Source organism: Podarcis pityusensis (assembly GCF_964106645.2).
Source record: "Podarcis pityusensis genome assembly, chromosome: 12".
NCBI classification, from domain to species: Eukaryota; Metazoa; Chordata; class Lepidosauria; order Squamata; family Lacertidae; genus Podarcis; species Podarcis pityusensis.
This window is the reverse complement of record NC_138037.1, coordinates 33273219-33298949: the sequence shown is the minus strand read 5'-3', so window position 1 is coordinate 33298949 and position 25731 is coordinate 33273219. Positions and strand designations below refer to the sequence as shown.

General features: G+C 39.7%; 1 protein-coding gene across 3 annotated transcripts in view; it reads left to right on the top strand.

Annotated features, from left to right (window-relative positions):
* The window catches only part of SNX13 (sorting nexin 13), a 64727-nt gene that overhangs the window by 14853 nt on the left and 24143 nt on the right, over positions 1-25731 (top strand). For all 3 annotated transcript variants that reach the window (XM_080974625.1, XM_080974626.1, XM_080974627.1), the window contains 12 exons: positions 7117-7229; positions 8356-8458; positions 9647-9736; positions 12796-12917; positions 15128-15249; positions 16239-16340; positions 16787-16875; positions 20947-21030; positions 21865-22003; positions 23732-23820; positions 24859-24958; positions 25432-25625. In XM_080974625.1, coding sequence (XP_080830751.1) covers positions 7117-7229; positions 8356-8458; positions 9647-9736; positions 12796-12917; positions 15128-15249; positions 16239-16340; positions 16787-16875; positions 20947-21030; positions 21865-22003; positions 23732-23820; positions 24859-24958; positions 25432-25625 — 1347 coding nt within the window. Of the gene's footprint in view, positions 1-7116; positions 7230-8355; positions 8459-9646; positions 9737-12795; positions 12918-15127; positions 15250-16238; positions 16341-16786; positions 16876-20946; positions 21031-21864; positions 22004-23731; positions 23821-24858; positions 24959-25431; positions 25626-25731 lie in introns of those variants that run through there.

Below are 25731 nucleotides of genomic sequence, written 5' to 3'. Positions count from 1 at the left end.
AAAATTATTTTTCTGCAGCTGCAGGGCATAAAACAAAGTGACATGTTACTGAGAGGCATACATCACTTTTAGTGCCAGTTTTTGGAAATGGCAGGTGGGGAGAGTGCCTTTGTGCTCAAGTTCTGCTTGCAGGCCTCCTATGGGCATCTGGTTGGCCACTGTGAGAACAGGGATGCTGGACTAGGAAGAGCCATTGGCCAGATCCAGCAGGGCTATTCTTTTTATGTTCAATTCTAGACCAACATTGTAAAATGTCCTGTTTTCTGAGTATTTTACTCTTGCTGGAGTCCCAGCTTGTTCAAGATCCATCTGTCATTTCCAGCCTTGGACAAAATGTGTTAGCATTTCCCCAAGACATCCCTTAGTTCCCTATAGTGTACTATCTCCCGTTTATTGTTGATAAACAGATTTTACTTCCCTCTGGGAATAATCAATTTAAATGGTAAACCATACATGGATTCCAAAGTACTCCTTCACTTGTTGCCTTTTCTTTTTGAATAAAGGAAGATAACAAAGATAACCTATAACAAAGAATAAGATCTTAAAACTGAATAGGCTAGTTCCTCATTAAGATTTTTTGTTTTAGTACTGTTTCCAAATTACTATATGAATGATTATGAAACATGGGGTTTTAAAATATGTTTTTGGAGTTGCTTGCAATCTAGATGGAGAAAGTTGAGCACTTATAAAGTGTATATTGTAGTTTGGACTGTGGAAATGAGGTGCATTTTGTCTCCAGATGTTATTCCAGGATCTTTGGTCAAAGGGAGGAAGTGTCTCTTGCTCCCTGTCCCCAGCAGACTAAGAGGTAATGATAGCAAATATTGTTATAATATTAAGAGGAACTGATTGATTGCCACAGTTAAGTTCCCATTATCTTATGTATAAACTTGAAGAAGTTAGCGGTTTAGCAACTGATTTTACTTGATTATGTGTTTTAGTAAGAATGAAAGATACCCCACTCTCCCAAGTGGTCTGCAGAAAGTGCCATTGTTATGACCACCCATTTCTTCTGCTTCTAGTCTAGAATATGAGGGGTCAGCTAGTGGTCATGGGCCTAGATTAGCTCTGATCTCTACAGTAGGCTATTGGTAAATATTGCTCCTACAGTAGTCTTCTCTACCAGAATGAAGAAAAGCTTGCAAGATTTAGAACAAATTGCTTCTAGAGTCAATACAAATGAATTTAACAAACAGGATTGTTAATGTCCAGGATCCCACCTTCAGACGAGATGCTTGGCTAAGCAAATCCCAAAAGCTTTATTGATAACATCAGCAAACAGTATCACCACCAAGTACAGGATATACAGTGCAACAGTTCTTAAGCAAAGTTCTAAGCAAAGGCATTGTCCCAACACTTGACATGCCCCTCCTGCTCTGCTTTTAAAGAGCAAGGCCTGACTTTTACCAGTTTAGGGCCGCAGCTAGATTAATAATAATAATAATAATAATAATAATAATAATAATAATTTTTTATTTATACCCCACCCTCCCGAGCCAAGGCCGGGCTCAGGGCGGCTAACAAGCAATAATAAAAATAAGTTGAATGAATACAACTTAAAAACAAAATTAAAATACAACATTAAAATATTAAAATGTAGCCTCATCGCAGGAGGAGAAAGGAAAAGAAAAAAGAAAGAGGGGAAGGGAATCAAATTGGCTCCAAACCAAAGGCCAGGCGGAACAACTCTGTCTTACAGGCCCTGCGGAAAGAAATCAGATCCTGCAGGGCCCTGGTCTCATGAGGCAGAGCGTTCCACCAGGCCGGAGCCAGAGTTGAAAAGGCCCTGGCTCTGGTTGAAGCTAATCTAACTTCCTTAGGGCCCGGGACCACTAGGGTGTTGCTATTTATGGACCTTGAGGCTCTCCGTGGGGCATACCGGGAGAGGCGGTCCCGTAGGTACGAGGGTCCTAGGCCATGAAGGACTTTAAAGGTCAAAACCAGCACCTTAAATCTGACCCTATACTCCACCGGGAGCCAGTGCAGCTGGAAAAGCACTGGGTGAATATGCTCCCATGGCAGATGGGGAGCCTCGCTGCAGCATTCTGCACCCGCTGGAGTTTCTGGGACAGCTTCAAGGGCAGCCCCGCGTAGAGCGAATTACAGTAATCAAGCCTGGAGGTGACTGTTGCATGGATCACTGTGGCCAGGTTGGGGCGGGAAAGGTAAGGGACCAGCCTATGTGATCAGAGATTGCCTGGCCTCAGTTATCCATGCTCTGATCACTTGCAGGTTAGACCAATATAATGTTCTAAACCTGGGGCTACTTTTGAATTCTGTTTGGAAACTACAGTTTGTTCATAAAAAAAGCTGTCACATTATTAACGGGGACTGGGGATTATGATTGCATTATGCTTTGCTATACTGAATGCACTGACTCTCACTTTATTATTCTTTTAGCACCAGGAAAAGTAATTTTCATTTTCCTGAGCTTTTAAGCAGCACTTTTAATGATGTTGCTTTTATAATGTTATGGCTTTTAGCTGATTTTAACTTTCAGGGGGTTTTATAAACTGTCCTGGGATTAAAGCTGAATGGTGATATTATAGCTATATATCTATGAATGAACCATTTGTAAGCTCCAGTGATTTCAACAGGAGAGTTCAACATGTTTTTCAGTGTAGATATAAGGTACTTAACTTTGGTAGCATTGTGACGTGCGTTTTGAAACCCCACTTTTAGTACTGTGACACTAGTAAAACTCAAAATAGAAATAATCTACTTAACCAATATACTGCACCTGAGTGATCTTTATCTCTTGGCTTGGAAATGAAAAGGATTAGTCTAAGTTCAAATGTTCTCTGTTGTGGTCTACACAAGAGTATGTATGCACTAACCTTTTCTCTTTGCTTTTTCTGTGGTCCAATTTGGTTTATGGCTATGTGGTAAGATCTGGTATAGCAGGGACAACAGATGCTGCTGTGTTTATGTTGTGCATTCAGTCTAGTGACCAGACCTTCAGGATTGACTCAGTGCCTGAAGCTAATATGTGTATATTGGGAGCAGAAGTATATATCGTGCTATGTTGCTTTTGTTTCACTGTACTATTTCAGCTAAGAGGGGAGATTTAGTGTTTGACTGTTTCTTTCTCATATATATCTCCTGAGCATGGGGAACAAAATCATAGTCGGAATATATCTTCTCCTTTATATTCTGTGTGCAGAGAAAATGCATTTGCCTACTGTAGCCTGAAATAACTGAATCCAGACATTGAGGCTCTATATTTGAGGGAAAGAGGCTAGGGCCTAGGCTATGCTATGAGGTTGGGATCATCACCCTTTGATAAGCAATGCTGTCTTTCTTACATAATGAAGCAATTTAGGCAAGGGGTAGTGAGTTCCACGAGTTGACAGTGTCCCTGGAAAAGTGAAAAGCAGCAGTATTGGAATAAACTCAATTATGATGAAGACAATTCTGCTGTAGATATCTCCCACTCCCATTTATGTGTTACTAAAACTATATAGAACATCTTTCCTCTTCATTTTCATATGTGGCAAGTTTCACATCCTACAGTAGCACAATTAATAGTTTCTGTTGTGCTTTGCATGAAATTATTTATAGATTCGTGTGCTCTATTTTTAGTGAGCTGGCTCCATCTAAATAAGCTCTATCACTCACAGTTCAGTTATCTGTCTTGCAGAAAAAAAGACTGATTGCTCTAGCTTTCTTTCTAGGAGCAACTTGATCCTACTTTTGCTACTGGGGAAGCCAGGCACTATTCAGTGAAATAGCATGGTGAAATTTGCCCAGAAGTTCCAGCAGAAGTTTGTTTCTCTTTCCTTATTCTCAAACATTATAAGATTATCCCGGATCCTTTCTGCATTGCCCCTAATCTTGGAATTTTGCTGTGTGCGCACATTGCAGTGGGTTAGACTAGATTAGTCCTAGGGTCCCTTCAAACTCTTTGATTCTATGATTCTGTTTAATGCAGAGCCGGGTTCTCTCTTGCTGTTAAAAGGACTATTTTTTTAAAAAAGTAAGAAAAACAACCATATTGCCCACAAGCACCTTGTGTAGAGAAGGTAGTGTTGACATTTACCAGTGAACGTAATTATTTTAATTAGTAAGCTTTAAAGTGTACTGAAGTCCCTAGGTGCTCATACTTCCATTTTCTTAAAAAAGAAAAAGAAAAAAAGAAAGAGATATGGTTTTCATGCATACCACAGTTCTGAGGAATATGTTTGCTTTGGGATATTGTAAGATGTATATCTTACAAATCCTTGCAAAATGATATTAAGGCTAAGTAAGCACACTGGCAGCATAAACATCTCTTACAGTAAAGGCTGTGCTGCTGCTGGCATCCTAACTCTTAAGTGACATAACTAACCTAGATAAACCTCTGATGCATCAAAAGACTTGCAGTTTTGCTTTCACCCCACCCCCTTCCCCTCAGGGATTGCATTTGAAAAGAGGGAAGGAGAAGGGAAGAGAAGTCTGTATAGAATTCTGTATAGCAGTCATAACTATGTTTTATATTGCAGCATTTTCTCACACACTAATGAAATAATGGTGCCAAATTAAAGGTCTTTGAGCTCAGTGATATTGGTGGAAGAATTAACTAGCATTTAATGATACTCTAACCAAGTTCAACTGACCTGACCAAGTTCAACCTTTAGCACAGAGTAGGGAACATCTGGCCAGGGGACCAAATGAGAGTATCCAGGCCTTCTGGCCCTTGGGATTCTTATATACAGGTAAAAGTCACATCCATTGTCTGTGGCCACACCCTTCACTGGCATGTGCCCCCCAGAAGGTTGTCCATGAAGGAATGGCCCCTTGGGCTGAAAAAGGTTTAACAAGCACTATCCTGTGTGCACAACTGGTCAACTATATTCTAGAACTAGGTTTTTTGCACCAGTAATGTTATATCTCTGGCTAGTTCCTGATTCCTCAAGAATGAACAATTTAGCCCCCTTCCCTAGTATATTTAATCTTTTTGAACATTCTCCTGGTCCAAGTACCTTGCTCTAAATGAGGGTCAAACTTGATGTGATATTACAGCCAAAGTGCATATGCTGTGTAGTGTAAACAGCACTTGCTGAGCAGAGCCTGGGCTGGTTTGGGATTGTGGAGACTTGGAGAGTGAGGAGAGAGTGTTTAAGCCACTGCTGCCAAGTACCTAATACAAAGTGTGCACATTGATTCCTTTCACACAGTTAATGTCACATCTGGTTTGGCCCTAAGCTAAAGCATGTGTAACTGAAGTAATCACACATTCTTCCCATTTACCATTCCCTCTCTTTCCCCCTGGTTCCTCTGATGTTTCCCTTCTGTCTTTCTTCTAAGGTAGAGACCAGTCAAACCTGTCTTTATAAAGCTCTGTGTATATAGACGGTACAATATAAATAATAAAAAGAAAAATAAGGCCTACCCCTTTAGGGAAGATCACAGGAGCATCTCATGGACTTGTATTATTCCCCCCCCCCCCCCGTCTGGCCATCTGCCTGCCTGGCGCGTGCGCGCTCTCTCTCTCTCTCTCTCTTCCTTTTTCCTTTCTTTTTTTTTAAACATAATTTTTATTAACAGGCCAATCATATCACATTATTTCAAATCACATTAATTCCAAATTACACAGCCAAATTTTTCAATTTTGTTGGGGGTACCCATACATCAAGCTCCGGACGAGAATCCAAACATCACTTCTATTACTGCTTTAATTAAACAGTTCTATCCAGTTCTATCCAGATAGTCTCTTTTTTACTTTCTTCATCTTCTTGTTGTTGTCATACAGTGGTGCCTCGCAAGACGAAATTAATCCGTTCCGCGAGAGTCTTCGTCTAGCGGTTTTTTCGTCTTGCGAAGCAACCCTATTAGCGGCTTAACGGATTAGCGCTATTAGCGGTTTAGCGGCTATTAAAGGCTTAAAGGCTTAGGGGATTAGCTGCTAAAAGGCTATTAAAGGCTATTAAAGGCTTAGCAGATTAGATAAAGGGGGGGAAAAGCGGAAAAAAAAAATCTCTAGACTCGCAAGACATTTTCGTTTTGCGAAGCAAGCCCATAGGGAAATTCGTCCTGCGAAGCAACTCAAAAACGGAAAACCCTTTCGTCTAGCGGGTTTTCCGTCTTGCGAGGCATTCGTCTTGCGGGGCACCACTGTATATTCCTTTCTTTGCAATCTCTGATAATCTTCACAGGCATGTTCTCTTCCTTTTTCCTTTCTTCATCTTTCTTTCTTACAAAGGCATTTCTTTTTCACTTTCAGTTTGGAAGCTAGCAATATTTATTGTTTAGGTCACCAGTGCTGGAGTTTGGGCTTTGATTTTTTTTTTTTTTTTTTGCAAACCATAACTGACTTCTAACCATGGTTGCAAATTTTGGGTGTTAAGAATAGTTTAAAAGTAAGTTGTGGCCACAATAAATTTTGTTTCCCTTTAAGAAGCAACATAATTGTGCCCATGGTACCCCCCTGGCTGAAAGCTGTTGACAAATATCACAACTGTGTGATTGGTTGTTCTGTGGCGATTTGGTCAGCTTTTTTTCAGACCACCTCCTATGGCAGGCTTAGGGGCTGCATATCCATTTGTGGATTACCTTATTCAGCATTAATGTATCTGAGTTAATTGTTTCTCAGTGAATCTCAGTGATCATCAGTTCTTCATCATAAAAGCAAACCATATTGTAGTTATTAAAATAAAAATACATTCCGTTCATATGAATGTGTTCTACCTTGCTCCTGAAACATAACTTGGAACTGAAGTCTCAATAATTTCAAGAGAATTTATTTCTGTGTAAAGCCACATGTTTGTCTGAGGGGTGTGTGTGCTTAAAATGTGCATTAGAAGAAGTCTGGGGCCAACATGCCTCTCTGTTCCATGTGTGTCTGACTCAACTCACCCCTAAAAAAATGGGAGTTTAGGGTTTGGGAGGAAGCTACTGTAACATGCACCCTTCCCCTTACCCCCTCATTCTCAGTACTAGCTATGTATAACTGCTGCTAGACCTTGTTAAAGTAAGCCTAGCTATTCTAAATTGGCTTCCTCTATCTGTCATCTATTTATTTCAGTAGAAAGGAAACATTGTTTTGTTAAGTAGCAAAAGTGTAAGGAGAGATTTGGCTATTACTGTTTCCGATACAAAATGTAAACATTGCTTGTTTTGTGTCTTATTGTATTCCAGACCAGTCTTTCCATATGGGGATGGGGAAGCCTTGGCGTCGTGCTTTTTCTAATAACATTTGGACCATTCGCTATATTTTACTTTGCATTTTATATTCTCTGCTTCGTGGGTGGGTAAGTATGCTATTTTGTGTGTGTTTGATATATGTAAAGAAAGCGTTGTACTTAAGAACAATGTAGTGTAATTAGAACTATTTTGATAAATATGTTCCCTTTAAGAAGGATCAAACAAAAAGAGATTATAGTCAGCAAGACAAGTTACTTAAATAGGTCCCCAGCTTCATGATGTCTGCAAAGACGGAACATTGATAAAGAACCTTGTTATTATTATTCATCTGTTTGGCAGTATTATTCATCCTTTCTGCTTCTTTTCAAGATAATCAAGCATATTTAAGTAAATTACTTCACTGTACCTGCACGTTTTTTGATAGCACATTGTTATACCCATTATGAGATAAAATTCAACCAGACCTTGACTGTATGGAGGCCTCAATTGAAGAGTTCAGTCAAGGACAAATTAACTATTATGAAAATGTACAACCCATATTCACCCAAGGGTTACTTCAAGACAGGTTAAAGTGAAATCACTTTAAATGCATAAATAATTTCTCTGTTTTATTTTCATCTATTCCTATAAACCCATTTCTTTCTGTGAATGCTGCAACTCAACTTAGGGCTTATCCACACTTCCATTCCTTCCAGGCACAGTCTTCACTTAAAAGCTCTGTATCCAAGCGCCCTTTTTGTTGTTGCTGCTGCTCCAGGGCTTTGTCTGCAAAATCCATTTTTTAAATTCAGTTGGAGCAAATGTCAATCTGCAGAAAACCCAAATTGATGTTTGCTCCAATTGAGCTCTAAAGAGCAGGTTTTCACAGGGAAAACTCCAGGCGGGGGGGGGGGGGGCTGCTTTAGAGCTTTTAAGCACAGAGGTGTGCCTGGAAAGAGAGGAGCAAAACGTAAATGTGAAAAACTTACCATAAGTTAATACCATATTGTATTAACTTTTGCTATGGATGAATTGGTAAATTCACAAGAATGAAGTTAATTCAAAGATGTTAAGCAGGATTTGTGTTCCAAAAAATAAGTTTGTTTAATACAAATATTTTTGCAGTATTTAAACAACATTCATTTAGCACTGAGTAGGTGGAGTCTTGGGGAACAAGTTTTGGCTATTTTTTATTTAGAAAGTTAGTAGATTATCTCACTGTTTGAAACTTACAATATAGTTTCATTCTTCTAGGGGCTTTGTGGTAACACTCTTGTTTGGGAAAAACAACTCAGAGACGTACCTTGAACGGTGTGAACACTCCTATCTTCCTCCAACATCGTTTGGTATTACTAAGGTAAGCAAAATATACTGGCATTATTTTTCGCAATTTATTCTCCGCAAGTCAAACTTTATTGTGCTCATGTTATCTGCCACATTTCCCTTTCAAGTTAGCAACCAAAGAAAAGGTATTATAGGCAATTTAAAGAACACCCCCCAACCTTTGTTATTAAACAACTTCTGCTGATGGTTGATATATCAATTTTGGTTATACTGAAAAGGAAGTCATAAATAAAGTAAGAACCGTGAAGTACTTTATAAACAGAATAACATGATGATGTGTGTGAACTCCCAAATGACTTTTTCTCTCATGTGATTTCTCTCTGAAACTTCAACAAGATGATGCATGAAATGCGTGATAGCATTTCTGTCAGGGTAGATCAGGTTTGGGACTGTGGGGCATGTAGAGAGGAGTTTAGTGCTTTATTTCAATCTGGTCTAATCCAGATTGGAGAGCAGTACAGCTGCTATTTTTAAAGCAACGAACAAACCCAGATACATTAAATGCAGGATTACATCTTGCATATCACTTAGTTTAGCTTTCTCTCTTTATTTTATTTATGTATTTTATTTATGTATTTTTATTTATGTATTTTATTTATGTATTTTATGTATATTTTCTGCAAATTAGCCCTAAAGTGGTTTTTTTAAGTTGATACATCTGCTTCTTCAGCTGACTTAATTGGACTTTCATAGTCTTAGACTGAAAAGCGAAGTAAAGCTTGTGCTTGTAGCACATGTGGGAAGCTTGCCACCTTTGGTTTAGATTCTAAGTTGCTAAGATAGACAAGGTATGAACAACGAAGCTTTCTTTAGTGGCTTAACTAGAAGCTGTTGCCTAAAACTTAATCTTGAATGTCGGGTCCTCCTGCAGTTTAATTAAAATCTGCTTAGATATATATCTGTTTTTGTTTCTGTCTGAATGTATTGGTGAAAACTATACTACATTAATGCACTGTTTAACACTGGAGCTGCTACAAGCTCTGTAATCTCAGTGGATTTTGATCATGGCTATTCTTAACAGCACTTCCATGTGGTTTTTAAATATGGTATCCTCACACAAAGGGTTGCTGATAGACAAAGCAGAAGTACAAAATCCAGTAGGTGTGTCCTTTGCTGAATCCTTTTTGCATTGTAAACCATAAGCATGTGGCAGAATTTAATTTTGTTATGAATTGACTTAAGTGTCCATTCTCTCCCAAAGTGCATAGAAGAAATGAAACAGGAAAGCAAGCCTATTAAGATTGATAGGAGGTTGACTGGAGCCTATATAATTGATGAACCTTTGCAACAAGTAAGTTTTGAAAAATAATTTAATTGTAAATCAGACTGTAGCGATGATATTCTGTGACATTTGCTATAGTAAGATTTTTTTGTGGGATGCTGAAATAGGAGAACTTTCAAGCTAGTATATATTGAGTACACATATGTTCTTATTCCTTGTCTCCTTGGGGCTGAAATAATGAGCATACTGGGCTGTATCACATTTATTTGAATATGGTATGTCTCTGACCATTTTACACTTCACATTATTTCTGGTGATAGATCAGGTAGAAATCATGTCCTAAATGTGGTTAGCGCCTTTTGAAGCGGCTTGGACTTTCTGGCTGTTATCCCAAGGAACGGAAGGACTTATTAGTGTTTTCATTGGATCACTTCTGTCTCATATATTTATTGACATATGTGTTGAAGTTGTAGATAGCCAATACAACACGTTTCCCCCATAAGTACATGAGTATAACCTGAAGGTGCCTAAAGCTATCATCTTCCTGAAGCTAAGGAGGTCTGTTTCTGGCCAGCCCCTGAATCGGTGTCTGCCAGATACCACATGGAGCCCAAGGTGGCATGCAAGATGGAAGAAAACTGGGTTTAAATTGTAAGAGAATAAACTGGCTAAATAATACCTTGTCCGGATTGTTTTTGCATTCCTTGTTGTGGGTCCACTTCAAAAGGTCTTACTAAAAGAGCTGGTTTACATGTAATGCTAAACTATGGTCTGAAGCAGTTGTTATTTGCTAAACAAGCCAACTATAAAATATGTATGGTTTATAGTCAGTCATTCTACATGCTTAGATTATGCTCTGAATTATCACCAGGTAGACTTTGGTTGTTCTGGTTGAAGTGGAGGGTAGGGGGAAGGGGCGGACGATGATTACTGTTTACTTATGGTCTTTGCCCCAGACATGGTTAATGTATGTAACCAGAAACAGATAGCACAGAACTAGTGCAGAACTGCAGAAGAATCAAGCAAGATCTAGAACTGAATTGTGGTTTCCTCAATTAAGGAATGTATATCACTACTCTTGCTTGCTCCCTGGTTTTTAGAACTTGAAAAATTAAAGTCTTTCTGACACTGTATTATATTTACATTATATTTAATGTAAATTCATACTTTGAAAGGACATGTGCTGCACCCTTGAGGAAATGCACTTGTGGATGTAAAGGAGGACATAAATATTTAATAAATGGTTCCCCACCCCCTCCAAAAAGAGTCAAATGCTCTATGAATTTTGAGCAGAACTCTTTATCAGGGCTAAAATATATGTTAACCATTCCAATCAATTATAAAATGCAGTGATAGGAACAGGCATGGATTTTTAATTTGCACACTCCCTACTCTGCTTATCCCTTCTCCATTTATGAGGGGAGGGGATTAGAAGCTTCCATTACTTTTTTTTTTTTTTGCAGCAAACCACAGTTTGCTCTTTAATCCAAACTCAACAAACTATGGTTAAAGAAAACTAAGATCCCAGACCAAGCTGTAAACTATAATTTGCTGCAAACAGATATGGAGATTTCTAATCTCATTTATTTCCACTTTAAGTAAGAGAAGGAAAGAGGACATGTACGCAAGGCTTGCCCTGGGTCATACTCAAAATGCAAAATAGTTTTGCTGGTTTTTCCAAAGCCTTTCAAAGCTTGCAAGCAGCATGATTACTGAGGGGAAAATACTTTTGTACTTTTTGTACTCATTAGCTAAAGGGAAACTTCTGTATAGTGTGTGTGTGTGGGGGGGTAGTTTGTATGTTTTTGTAGGGGGGTGGTAAATTTCCCTTAGCACTGGGTGGATTTCATGACCTGGTGTCTTTGAGTCCTTGACCTCATTCCTAGACAAATACTGAGATTAGTTTGGATATCTGGAGATTTAAAGCGTAATTTACTGTTTGCTGTTTTGTCTTAACATTTCAAGCTTTGATTCCCCCCCCCCCCATATTATTCTCTACTGTTGCAAAATACATAAGGCGTTTAAGCTCTCATTAACAACAGCAAGCTTTCATATATTGTTGTTGTTAATGAGAACATAACCCCTTTATGTAAGTGCTTAATTCTAAGATTTGTGGAATTAAAATCAAAAGCAAAGTAAGCCTTGTGGTGCTATTTGTAAGATTTGGAAAACACTATTGATGGCAGTTTTACATCATAGGTACCTGTGGCCACAGTTCACTGTAGGTTTGAGGAAAGGAATCGTGAAGTTTGCCATGTTTAAAAATGCACTGACTGCTACTTTAGTCAGAAAAAGTTTTTCAGTATTCTCATGTAACAGAGATGTAGAATAAACTAGACATTTAGGGAGTGGACTTGTGAAATCATGCAACACATGTTCCTTCTCTCTCCTGCACAAACATTCCTTCTCCCTTGATGTACTCTACCAAGAGTCGCTGTATAAATGCAACTGTAACCAACCTGATTTTAAGTAAATCAAGATAAGGGCAAAAAAAACCTCACTCTGATAAGCCTAATTAAGGTCTGAGCCTTTATTTAAGCAAGTGGCTATGATCCAGAACACGAAAGGTAAAGTACTCTTGAGCCAATGTGTTCAGTGACCAGCAGCAGGAGAGCTTTGCAGTGTGCTTGTGATCACCCAGAATTGCGATTCATTTTAGTGTTCCGAATTTCTCACATTCTGAATGACAATTGTGTCGCACAATTATGGCTTCATTTGCATGTTATGATGAACCACAGTTGATAAGTTATTGTAATGACACCTAAGATGGGGCTTTTGGTTCTAACTGCTTGTTCATCGAGGGTTGTTTTGCTCCTAACCCTCTATGGTCAGCAACCCAAAAACAAACCTTGGCTACAGATTGAGGTTTGCTAGGAGCAAAGCAAACCATTCAGATATAATGCTAAGCCAAGGATCATAGTTCTTTTTCTCCAAATGCTAGCAGGAAGGAGGGAAACACACCACAAAGTTGCGTGAACTTTGGTTTACTGTGTTGTGTGAACCAGGCCAGCACCACAACTTTAGCCCTTATAAGCATTATTTGTTTAGCACAATTTTCAGATAATGTAGAAACAATTACACACATGAATGTTTTAATACTTTGTTTATCTAATTTTATACAATTTTAGGTTATCCAGTTTTCCTTGCGTGACTATGTCCAGTATTGGTATTACACACTAAGTGACGATGAATCTTTTCTTCTTGAAATCAGGCAAGCTCTCCAAAATGCACTAATTCAGTTTTCTTCTAGGTAAGAATTACTTTTGTTTTTCAAACAAATCACAAAAGCTTTCCCTAAAATTATCCCAGAAGCTTACAAAAGTAGATTAAAAATGGTTCATAATTCTTCCTTGCAATATATTAGTAAGTTGCATGCAATAAAAACAGATGGTATCACAAAAGATTCCACACATATATCATGTTTTGTGAGTTTGTGTTACAGCTGCTTGCTTACAAGGACAACTTGGCTTTTTTAAAGAGGGGAATATTTCATAGGTTCCGACCTAGAATCATAGAATTGAGGAATAGGAGGAGAGCACAAAGGTTGTCTAGTCTCACCCTCTGCAGTGCAGGAATATTTTACCCAACATGGGGCTTGAACTCAAAACCCTGAGAGTTTCATGCTCTACCAACTGAGCTATCCCTGGATGTATACAAGTAATTGACATTTCATATGATGATAACAACCTTTGGAAACTTGCCTATATCAAATGGTAGGAGAAACTTATTTTGTTGTTTCAGTTTACTGATCAAAGAAACCACTTTTTCATCTCAAAATGAGAAAGTATTTAAGTGGCAATAAGGTGCTGTGTAACTTGTGAAATTCAGCCAAATATTATCATCTTTTTACTGTGAAATATGACCCTTCATATCCTGGAAGTTGTTAACATTACTCACTTCTGCTCACTGAAATATAATAAGTGGTTTCACTGCTTGTTCTCACAAGCAGGAAGAAGCTGGACATCTTTTTCCAGCTCATATTTTCAGCATTTATTAAAAATGTAAAGATAGGTTGGAGCCACAGTAGGTTAGTTGTACTTAGTTCTCATTGAAATAAATGTGAATCATTTGTCATGATTTAAATCCTTTTGGTTTCAGTAGGAGTGTAACTAGATTAATCTGCTTCTAACCCAATATCAAACTTCCTTGATCTCCCTTTAGGCATTAAATGCAAGTTTCTTTAGGTGGGAGTTTTTATTTAGATCCAGTACATCTTCAGATACTTTATTTCACATAACTGTACACATTTTATTGTGTTACACAGAACAGTTTTAACATAATAACCTTCTGTTGTTGAATGGTTAGATTGTTCACCAGGTGTTACTAATACTTACAGATCATTATGTCATACATTTGGGATTGGTTTTTGTTTTGTTTTGTCTCTCTGGAATAGGGATGGTTCCAGGAAAAAAAAATTGGGCCAGTTTGTTATGGGATAGGACAAAGTTCCATTCCATGCTGTTTCTGCATGGGTTTTCAAAGACAAAACTATATGTTTCCTTTAAAATACAGAAGTTTATGAAATAAAAATTTAGAAAAGAACATGAAGTGGTCCAAGGGCTGCATCTCTGTCATATTTCAATGTATTTAAAAAGTAATTCCAGATGCTTATGAGTTGATTATATGTGAGATTCCTGCCATCACATGCATTCAGATTATTGCAGCAAGTCTTTCTGAGAGTGATAGGTCTGGATGACATGCTGTTGCCCTTAAAGGAATTTTAATGTACATTCTACATATTTATGAGTACAGTAATTGGACATCCCCTTAGTTTTAGGGGCAATTGAGTGTAAAATGCATGAAATGTATGCAAGGTTTCCCTGAGAGTAACATCACACCATCAAGACTCGGTGACGTTTGCTATTTTGATTTCTACACGGGATGGCTAGAGACCAGCACACTTTGTAGTGGCTGAAATAACTTATGAAAGAAACAGATAGGCAAAGTTCAAACCACTTTACATACAAATCTGTAAGAGAATGGGAATTCAGCAAAGCACAGTTTTGGAGCAAGCCCGTGCTCTGATCTCTGCATTGATCCTCCTGGCCAATTCGATCAAAGGTGTCTACTTTAGGATCACAGCTTTCTAGATTCCTTCCTCCCTCATCCATGTGCTTGAGAGGTCTTGAACAGCATTTTTATGTAAGGTTGCCACCTACTGTTGTATTCTACTATGTGCAACTTAAGTACTGGAAAGAATTGTTATTACTTGAATTCATTTTTTGTAACCAACAACATGCTAATATTACATGCTAATCATAATTCCTCTCTCCTAAAACAGTTCACTGTAAAACAAAACAAAACAGACAAAAACCCCTCTCCAAACAAACTTTAAGCTACTAGGGAAGTAAAGACACTTTTGAGCACAATGTAGTTTACTGTTGAGAAAACATGTTTAGCATTGCATTGTCTGTCTGCTTTATAATGTTATGTCTATGTAGTATTTCTTTATTTTGAAAGGTCAAAAGAAGTAGATTGGCAGCCTTATTTTACCACCCGGCTCGTAGATGACTTTACCACTCATCTAAGAGTATTCAGAAAAGCTCAGCAAAGGATAACAGAGAAAGAGGATCAGATTAAGGGTAATGCCTACAACTTTCATATGTTGTTTTAAAATTTGTAATTAATTGAGTTGTGTAAAAGGTAGCCTACAGCTATTTCTCAATGCATTCACCTGTTGCTATCTTACGGATAAGAATTTAGTGTGTGTATTATCTTCTTTTACTGTGGTTTTAATTGCCATAAGTGCCTTAGTTTGGCATTAAATACGTATCTACTAGTGATAAATAAATATCAGGTTTAAACATTATGGGTTCCGTTGTTTAACACAAGAGTGCAAGTTGTCTCCACTCATATTCCTCCTGATTTCCTATTCTCCTGCTCCCCAGGAAGGGTTTTTCAGGGAGGCAAAGGGAACAGGAAATTATCTTTGTGGGGGCACAGTATTGTATGCCAGCTGTCTTCTGTCTTGACAGAAGTCATTGGGCAAGATAGATGCTCCTCCGCAGTAGAAGCTTTCTTTTCTCTGTCTAGATAAATGTATTCTGACTGGTAGCTAACATAAGTCTGCTTGAAAAGGCAGATTAGGAGATTCACTGGTTTTGGATGCGATTGATTTGGTCTTCTGGTGATTTTCCCAACTGAAAGAACTAAGTACTTAAACTGGAAACTTATGGTATCAGAAATACAAATTACAGTACAGCCTGTACTCTAATGGTTGACAGAGCGGTTGCTTCCTGTCACACAGACTTCCATTTTCAAGGAAAGCAGTTGTGATTATTCTTTTTGTATGCTACCAAACACAAGGACCAGAGTCCCTGCTGTGGCCATTTCCTGGCTTGGAACTCATGACTTCTGTTTTGACTGTAGTGGAAGTGCACACAATGTAGTCACTGAACTGAGCTTTAAGATTTTCCTCATTGTGAAATACATATCCTGTCACACATGAGAAAAGAAAATTAAATTGCCAAGCAGAATTATATTTAAATAGTTAAGAAGTTTCTCATAGAGGTTCATTTGGAAAAAGAATCTCAGTGCGGCTGATGTGCTCAAATTTTCCAATTCTATTTAGATGGGGCAGAAGACCTTGTAAATACATTTTTTGAAGTTGAAGTTGAAACGGAAAAGAGAGTCTGTCGTGATCTCGTCTGCACATCTCCCAAAGATGAAGAAGGTTTTTTCCCTTGCTTTCTTCAGTTACGTTGTGACTAAATTAGAGCAGCAACCAGTCTCCTAGAAATAAACTGAGATTTCTAAGTGGATCATTGTTAATCCCTCATATTCAATTAAGTGTACTTCTGCTGCATAGTTTTGACATTGAATTTTGTTATTAATTAGTAGTAGGAATAATATATTTGTAACAGAAAAATAAGATGCTTTTCTATTAGTTTAGAAGTGAGACTTGTGGCTGTACATTATATAGTGCAACCTAATATTGTATTCCTAGAAAATTATTACCAATAAGTGATTTTCTGGATTATTGCCATAGAAAATGTGGTGGTGGCATTTATTGTAGTATATAATGATTTCTATTATTGCTTAAAATATTTGAAAGGAATATGTTTAACACAATATTAGATTTTGTTATCCACTGTTTTCTTTTATATCTTGTACCTTTAGGATTCCTAAGGGATCTGTGTGAAGTTTTACTGTATTTATTGCTACCTCCTGGAGACTTCCAGAACAAGATCATGAGATATTTTGTCAGGGTAAATTTAGTTTCCTACCCTACTCCAGGAGTGTCCAATACTCCTTAGCCTAGGAACTGCATGATGTTTATATAATCAGGCACCATAAGATTTTTATATCTAGATCTGTCTGGTAATTAAAGCTTTTGCAATTCTCTGTTTAATTTCAGTCAATCTGTTTTTAAGGTATAAATTACTTAGGTTGCTATCCTGTATCTACTTAAATCATTTCTGAGACTCACTTCTGAGTAGGCCATATAGTGTTGCTCTGTGAAATATGAATGTGGAGCGTGAAACAACTAAAAATGAAATGGCGTGATTAAAAAGACCATTAAAAATGAAATGGCATGATTCAGTCCACCACTGGGTACCCAAGCAACAAAGGTTCCCTCAACTAAAGCCCAGTTTCCTCCTTGCCACCACTACCACCAGACATGTATACTCGCCACTTGTATATGCTCATGTTCACTGACAGTGTGTTTGCTGTTAAGGGATGGCCAGCCTGTCATGTCCAAGAGGAAGCTAGATGAAGTTATTACTACTTATGTTGCCTTCCCATATGTATTTTAATACATATGGGAAGGGCATTTGGACATATGGGTGGAGCTGCTTCACTCATGGTGAGCTAGATCATGCCTGTTATACAAAGGGTGCATACAGTATTGTACCTTTCAGAGGAGCAGAAGAAAGAGGATATTTTAAGAGAGAAATAACTTCTAATTCCAAACAGTCAGTTAACTCTAAATATAGAAGAGTAAAAGAAGAAGAAAAGGCAAGCCTGAAAATAGTACTGAAAAGCTTTAACAGAATATTAATTTGCCCAGTAGACTGTGAAAACCTTCATTGGGCACTGAATGAACCATCATAATTTAAACAATGTTTTTTAACAATGCAACATGTATATGGTATTCGTAGTCATTAGTCATTAAACCTATGTTAAAAAGTAAGCAAATTAATAAAATTAATCCTTAATCTTAAAATTAATTACATATGCATTCAGCAAACCACATGAGAACTGCTGTATGGTAATATTTTTAAATTACTATAATCCTTGATCAAAATAAGTTCCATTGAATTAATGTTTCTTAACTTCTGAATAGACATGTATAGAATTGCACCATTTTAATTTATTTACGTATATAGAGCAATTTACAATTATAACATTGGCTTTGCACTGGGTAACTATAGTCTTAATGAAAAACAAGTGCATAAGAAATGGCTGAGCTTAATTTGTTTTGTGATTAGTACAGGTGAAGGGCTACCTTTACTAAGACACACTCTATGTTTTATACTGTATTTTTCGCTCCATAGGACGCACTTTTTCCCCTCCAAAAATGAAGGGGAAATGTGTGTGCGTCCTATGGAGCGAATGCAGGCTTTCGCTGAAGCCTGGAGAGCGAGAGGCATCGGTGCGCACCGACCCCTCTCGCTCTCCAGGCTTCAGGAAACTATCCGCAAGCCTTGCAAGCCCGGTGGGAGTTCCTGCGGGCTCACAAGGCTTGCAGGCAGCAGCCTGCAGCCCCGGCGAGTGTCCGCAAGCCTTGCGCGCCCGGCAGGAGGTCCCGCCGAGCGCGCGAGGCTTGGGGCAGCAGCCTGTCGCCCGAAGCACGGGGAGCCCTCCGGAGGGCTCCCCGTGCTTCGGGGGAGTGTCTGCAAGCCTTGCGCGCCCGGCAGGAGGTCCCGCCGAGCGCGCGAGGCTTGGGGCGGCAGCCTGTCGCCCGAAGCACGGGGAGCCCTCCAGACGGCTCCCCGTGCTTCGGGCGAGTGTCTGCAAGCCTTGCGCGCCCGGCAGGAGGTCCCGCCGAGCGCGCGAGGCTTGGGGCGGCAGCCTGTCGCCCAAAGCACGGGGAGACCTCCGGAGGGCTCCCCGTGCTTCGGGCGAGTGTCTGCAAGCCTTGCGCGCCCGGCAGGAGGTCCCGCCGATCGCGCGAGGCTTCGGGCGGCAGCCTGTCGCCCGAAGCACGGGGAGCCCTCCGGAGGGCTCCCCGTGCTTCGGGCGAGTGTCTGCAAGCCTTGCGCACCCGGCAGGAGGTCCCGCCGAGCGCGCGAGGCTTGGGGCGGCAGCCTGTCGCCCGAAGCACGGGGAGCCCTCCGGAGGGCTCCCCGTGCTTCGGGCGAGTGTCTGCAAGCCTTGCGCGCCCGGCAGGAGGTCCCGCCGATCGCGCGAGGCTTCGGGCGGCAGCCTGTCGCCCGAAGCACGGGGAGCCCTCCGGAGGGCTCCCCGTGCTTCGGGCGAGTGTCTGCAAGCCTTGCGCGCCCGGCAGGAGGTCCCGCCGATCGCGCGAGGCTTTGGGCGGCAGCCTGTCGCCCGAAGCACGGGGAGCCCTCCGGAGGGCTCCCCGTGCTTCGGGCGAGTGTCTGCAAGCCTTGCGCGCCCGGCAGGAGGTCCCGCCGAGCGCGCGAGGCTTGGGGCGGTAGCCAGCAGCCCGAAGCACGTGAGGCTTGGGGCGGCAGCCGCGGGGGGGGGAATAATTTTTTTAATTCATTCCCCCCCCCCCAAAAAACGAGGTGCGTCCTATGGGCCGGTGCGCCCTATAGAACGAAAAATATGGTAGGTTTTAGAAATTTTAAAAATGGTCTGTCTGACTATAATACGTAATTTTATATAACATACAATATGACTATGAACAACTTTGCATTCTTTGAATTATGGTTTGTCATTTCGTTTCCCCTGAGGAAGGTTGCTGCTGAAATGCATTCTGCAATTTATTATTTTATTAGAGTTCCTTACACTTTTCAGTACTATTTTCAACCTTGCCTCTTTATTCTTTTCCCGCTCCCTCGTGTTTGAATACAGATCAGAAAGGGATTCCATCTTTAACTTACATATTTAATTATGTTTTGACTTGAAGATGGAGCTGGAATTGTGGTGGCAAGCCTTTCAAGACGCCTAAGCCCTAGAGTTCTTGCTTGTCAGTCACATCATAAATTGGGGGAGGAAGGAATTTATATTGGTTGGTAGGTTGCACTGGAGAATCAGTCAGAAGGCTCTGCAAATATTGGTTTATTTGAGAACCTTTCTCCCCGTGCTATAGAGGGAGGTTGCGTCTTCTATTGCATCCCATTAAGTGCAAAGCAGAACTTGCTAATAAGACTAGGATTCTCCAGCCTTATCTCCTGTTTGAGCAGCTCAGCTGCTTCTTACCCCTGACAAGACATTTGTAAGATTACATTGCTAAACAGGAGCCCTTTTGCGATTGCAATAAGGCAGAGAACAAGGCTGTGCCTGTTGCCCCGTTACCACCAGCAATGCTTCCCCTTCTCCCTTCCCTATCTATGTGTTGAGATGTCTGCAGTAGAAAAGCCTGCTGAACACATGTAGGCACTCCATGTGATCATTGAGCATTCCAGATCATGATGAGCTTCTGCATGCCTTCAGCAGGATTCACCTTTCTTTACTAATATTTGGATAGTGGAGCAGGGGTGGGTGGGTTGCTGCTGGGTTGATGGAGTCGGGATGGAACTGACACAGCCCTGTTCTCTCTCTCTCTCTCTCTCTCTCTCTCTCTCTCTCTCTCTCTCTGTGTGTGTGTGTGTGTGTGTGTCTTTCTGTCTCTCCTTGCCCTCCACCCCCATTATTATGATTGCATGGAGTAAAAGGAGCTTGGCCTTACTGGCATTCTCTGAATCAAGGAAGATGAGCCTGCTCTAGTTGGGTGCTTTTATGTCAGTTTGAGTTTGGATATAAATACAGTAGAACCTTGGAAGCCAAACACCTTTGAACTCGAACGTTTCGGCTCCCAAACGATTGAAAACCAGAAGTGATTCTTCCAGTTTTCAAACGATTTCTGGAAGCCAAACGTCCGGCGTAGCTTCCGATTGGCCACAGGACACTCCTGCAACCAATTGGAAGCCGCACCTTGGTTTTTGAATGGATTAAACTTGAAAACCAAGGTATGACAGTATAGGTTTACGAATCTGCCTCTTTGAAGCTGACAAGGCTTCAAAAAGTGGCTTTCTGGAATTTTTTTTTAATAGAAAAAGTTGACAGAGAATTTTATTTCTTGTTTAACTTTCTTTTTATTCGGCTTGTTTTGCGTTAGTTTTTGTTTTAGTTGAGGTCTGGCCAATTTATTGTTCCTTATTTTTCAGGAAATCCTTGCTCGAGGAATTCTTCTTCCATTAATAAATCAGCTCAGTGATCCTGATTATATTAATCAGTATTTCATATGGATGGTAAGCTTTTTACACTTGAACAGTATCTTTAGAATGTTTGCCTACGCACATGGGGCTGGTTTACATGTCACTTCAAAGCACAGTTAAGCTAAACTAGGAATTAAAGCTGCATGCAAAGCTTGATGATGATACACCCACTTTGCTTCTCCATTCCTGGCACACTGCAAGGAGCTGAGCAATGGTTGGGCTTAGTGCTTGTATCCGACCCCTGGCTTGTAGTCTGTCCCACTCAACCCCCACTCCCCAACTTACAATTAGGGTTTGTTGTTAGTTCTGGGGAAGAGAAAACCATGTGCCTAGGTTTGGACGTAACGCTAATCTCAACCATGATGTAGCTATTAGCAGGGTTGCAGCAGCTGCAATCTTTGCTCAATACAGCATCATACTGTGTGTTCACCTGTAAAACATAGTTAAGCATAACTGGTTAAAATTGAGATGAGACCCAAGCCATTATGTTCTCACTTTTTAATATACTTAAATAACAACAGATATATTGTAGAAGTTGACAGTGCAATCATTTAAAAAAACACCCAGTGCTGTTAATCTCTTTCAAGGTAATACTTCCTAATTTTTTGAAGCAGCATTAGTAGGAGTGGAACATAGCTTGAAATTAGGAGAATTGTTCGATTTTAATAACAGGAGAGTGAAGATTGGGTTGTGAAAGTTATTGCTTAGAAGGTCCAATATGAAGATTTAACGAACACCCAGTTGAGGGGAACTTAAAAAGGAAGGTTGGACTGTAATGCATTGAAAGGAACTATGTCTTGATATATCAGTCTAGCCCGCTTGAGAAACAGTAGATTAACATGTATTATCTTTTTCCATGTTCATTAGATTCGTGATTCAATTTGCAACTATGAGGCCTTTATGAACATTATTAAAGTAAGTGACAAAGTAGGGGAGTTGGAAGCAGTAAGGGATAAAGCAGCAGAAGAACTACAGTATCTTCGATCTTTAGATACAGCTGGAGATGGTTAGTATTTAAATTACATTTGCAAATTAAAGCATCAATAACATACTACTTGGTTTAAATATGTAAAGGACTGAGAATTCTTAGTTTGAGAGCTGAAGCATGGAGGAAAAACCATATTTGCGAGTGTGTTTTCATAAAATGTAATCTCCCCCCCCCCCCTTTTGAATGGCTAGGCAAACACTGAACTAAATAGGGTGACTTTTGATAACATTTGTTCTTTTAAGAGGTGTACTGAATTAGAAGGCACAGACAAGGAATGCAAAAGCACCTTTTTTTGTTTGATGTAGTTCTTACCATGCTAGAAATGATGAGGACACTTTGGTAGCATTTATTTACCTAAAATCATTGCCTTGTTTTCTCTGCAACAACCTATGCAGTAGGCTACTTGTATTACCATAGGGTAACTAAGGTTGCTGGTGATCTGCAGAAAGCTATGCATTAAGTTCATAGATGAACAGGTTTTTGAACCTTACTCAGTTCCAAGACTCCACTTTTAAATGGACCACAGAAGATAGATAGTGGATTTCCTAATCGGAGGGATGGGATGGAATTTCAGAATAATGGTTTTCCAAGTCTGGAACTTTTGTCTATCTAGAAGCTATATCTATTCATTCTTGCCATTTGTGGCTCTCAATAATTCTGCACAGTAGAGCTACAATTCTAGTGCGAGACTGACAGATTGTCTCATTTAAAATTTGTTACTTAAGCAGTTCAGGAAAGAAGCTTGAGAAGGGGCTATTATGAATATACAAATGACCTTTGGTTTCAATTGGATTGTGCCTGGTTCAAGCACTTAATAAGTTTATCATTCTTGTGTAAAAGGTATTATTGCAGATTGGTTTTTAGTTCTTAGTGACTTAAAAGTTTATCCAGAAAATTTGCAAATCTCACCTATATACTTTTAGTATTTCAGAATAGTGGCCATTACTGGTAATGGCTCATATACTTTGTTTTCCAAAACGTTCATATATTTCTGCAATGTGTATTCTGTATATTTACTTATTTGGCCAGCTTATTCTACTTCTACTTAGCATTGGACAGGGAAAGGGACTAGGCAAGGGACTAGCCCCCAAACCATGAATTAGAAATCCTGTTCATCCTAGACCTGGCTTGTGAGATTTCATAAGGCATAGACTGTAGGATGAAAGTGTAAATTTGCATCTGTAAGCGCTATATGTAAAAATAAAACCAGGATGGAGTAATTCTGTACCTCAGTAGAAAATATTGTGCAATCATGGTTGTCACAGCATCAGATGATTCATGCAACCTTGATTGTGGGGCTGAGTACCTGAGTCGAGATATAAGTGCATACAAAGTTACAGAACCTCATTTGTATTCTAAATCCTGCATTTGTATCCTAATTTTAAAAACCAAACAAAGAGTTTTTAATGTTCATTTAATTTTTGTGCCATTTGTTTTAAAATGTTTATGATATCACTTTCTAAAAATATTTCGAAAAGCTGGCAAACGGAATCCAAAGGCAAGAGTGGCTTGATGTTATATCTCTCACTTTGCATTGTTAGTATTTATTTAAGTTAGTGAAACCAATGACAATTTCCTTGACTTTAAAAATAATAATCAATATATTCCTCCATTTGTGAAATCACTGCTTCATTGTCTCTTGGTCATCTTTTTTCTGTACAGACAGCTTTAAGCAATACTTATATTGTAATACTCCAAATACTTCCCATCTTTTTGAGTCTTACTTCTTAGTGTGTTTGTTTTCAGATATCAACACTATAAAAAATCAGATAAATAGCTTATTGTTTGTGAAGAAAGTATGTGATTCAAGAATACTGAGGCTGCAGTCAGGAAAAGTAAGTGTGTTTTCTCTGCTAGAATGTGTTAAAATCAACCCAAGTATATATGTATAATCTATAACAGGGATGTCCAACAGGTTGATCGGGATCGACTGGTTGATCCCTAGTAGGTTTTCATAGGTCGCAGTCGATCTTTGGCTCCTTCCTCTGGCCCCGCCCCCTTGCCCCATCCTCTAGGTTGCTAGAACAGAAGACAGAGTTTTCTTAGCAAGGCTGTCTCATTAGTGATCTCTCGATGAGCACTTTTTTTCATATTTTTGACCTGAACCCCCCCCCCAAAAGGGGTAGATCACTACCAGATTTTAAGTGTGCAAGTAGATTGCAGTCTCTTGGACGTTGGATGTCCGTGATCTATAACATCACTGGTCCCCTCTCCTGGTCCCCTGCCTCTGCCCCACACTGACATGGTGGGAGTTCCATTCATGTGATGCTCTTGCCAGAGGAAGAGAGCAGAGGTGATGGTTGCTGATGCCGTCTGTGGTCCCTTCCAGCCCCCCCCCCCCGCGAAGCCTAGTTAGTATCAAAGCCCATTATATACCAGCTTGGTATTGGAAGCACTGCTGAACTGTTACTGACAGTTTCATAGGCATCATCATGTTTGAATGACTTCCTCAGCCCAGTGAATCTATTCCTAATGCCTTTGACAAAGCATAGAATGTTGAAGTGTATAGTAGAATGTTGCACAGTCCCCGCATTGTTTCCCAGTTGTACTTAGCTTGGGTGAAGGGAAACCTATGGCCCTCAAAATGTTGTTTGACTCCAGCTCCCATCAGCCCCAGGCAGTATGGCCAGTGACCAGGGATAATGGAAGTTGGATTGCAACAAAATGTGGAGCGCTGCAGGTTCCCCACCCCGATTAGCTGAAGGACCTTGTGGGCAGCAGACTTTCCATATTACTGGAAATGTTGCTATGGCAAAAGAGAGAGTATTTTCTTGGGAAGAAAACATGCATGATGCTACTAAAATGGTTTTACGTTGTGATTGTATATTGATTTTAATCTAGGAACCTATTAACATGATGTGGTCTTTATACAGGAAATAGATACTGTGAAACTGGCTGCAAACTTCGGAAAACTTTGCACAGTCCCTCTGGACACCATTCTTATTAACAATGTTGCACTACAATTTTTTATGGGTAAGAGAACAGTAGTTGTGTGTTTTTAAAACAATGAAATGCCATCATAGCCTGCAGTAGGCACAAATGAATTATAAAGAGAGGAGAAATTAATTTTTGGCCACATCCACTTCAGTACCAAACCTTGCTGTCCATAGTATCTAACACAAACGAGCAGAACCTTTTTTTTTTTTTTTAAATGTGAATGGCTCACTGCAATGTATTGTCAACTCTGCCATTTTTAAAGTAGCATGATTCCTTCCAGAGCAGCAAGAAAGCAGTGGAAAGGACTTAGGGAGCAGCATGTAAACACCAAAGTTCAGAGCAATTTGTTAGTAAATATGCTGAGCATATAATTTTGATTATAATTACTCTCATCCAAAATCAGCATCACTTTGCTAATTTAATTTTTTTATCTACCGTAGTTCTTCAGGGCAAATTATTTGGGTAAGATATTTGTATCCTAATAGATGTGACTGAATTATTATTTGTAGATTACATGCAGCAGATGGGCGGCCAAGCACATCTCTTTTTCTGGATGACCGTAGAAGGATACAGGGTTACAGCACAGCAGCAGCTGGAAGTGCTATTGAGTCTTCAGAAAGATGGAAGGCATCAGACTACAGAAACCAAAGGCCTATTAAAGTCAGCTGCAGTTGGAATTTATGATCAATATTTGTCAGAGAAGGTAAAAATGGGTTTTAAAGGGAAATTAATCTATATGATAGCTGTATTCTAAAAGTTGCATAGGCACCTTAAGATCAAGCTGCTGAACCTCAGTCCAATATTTGAAG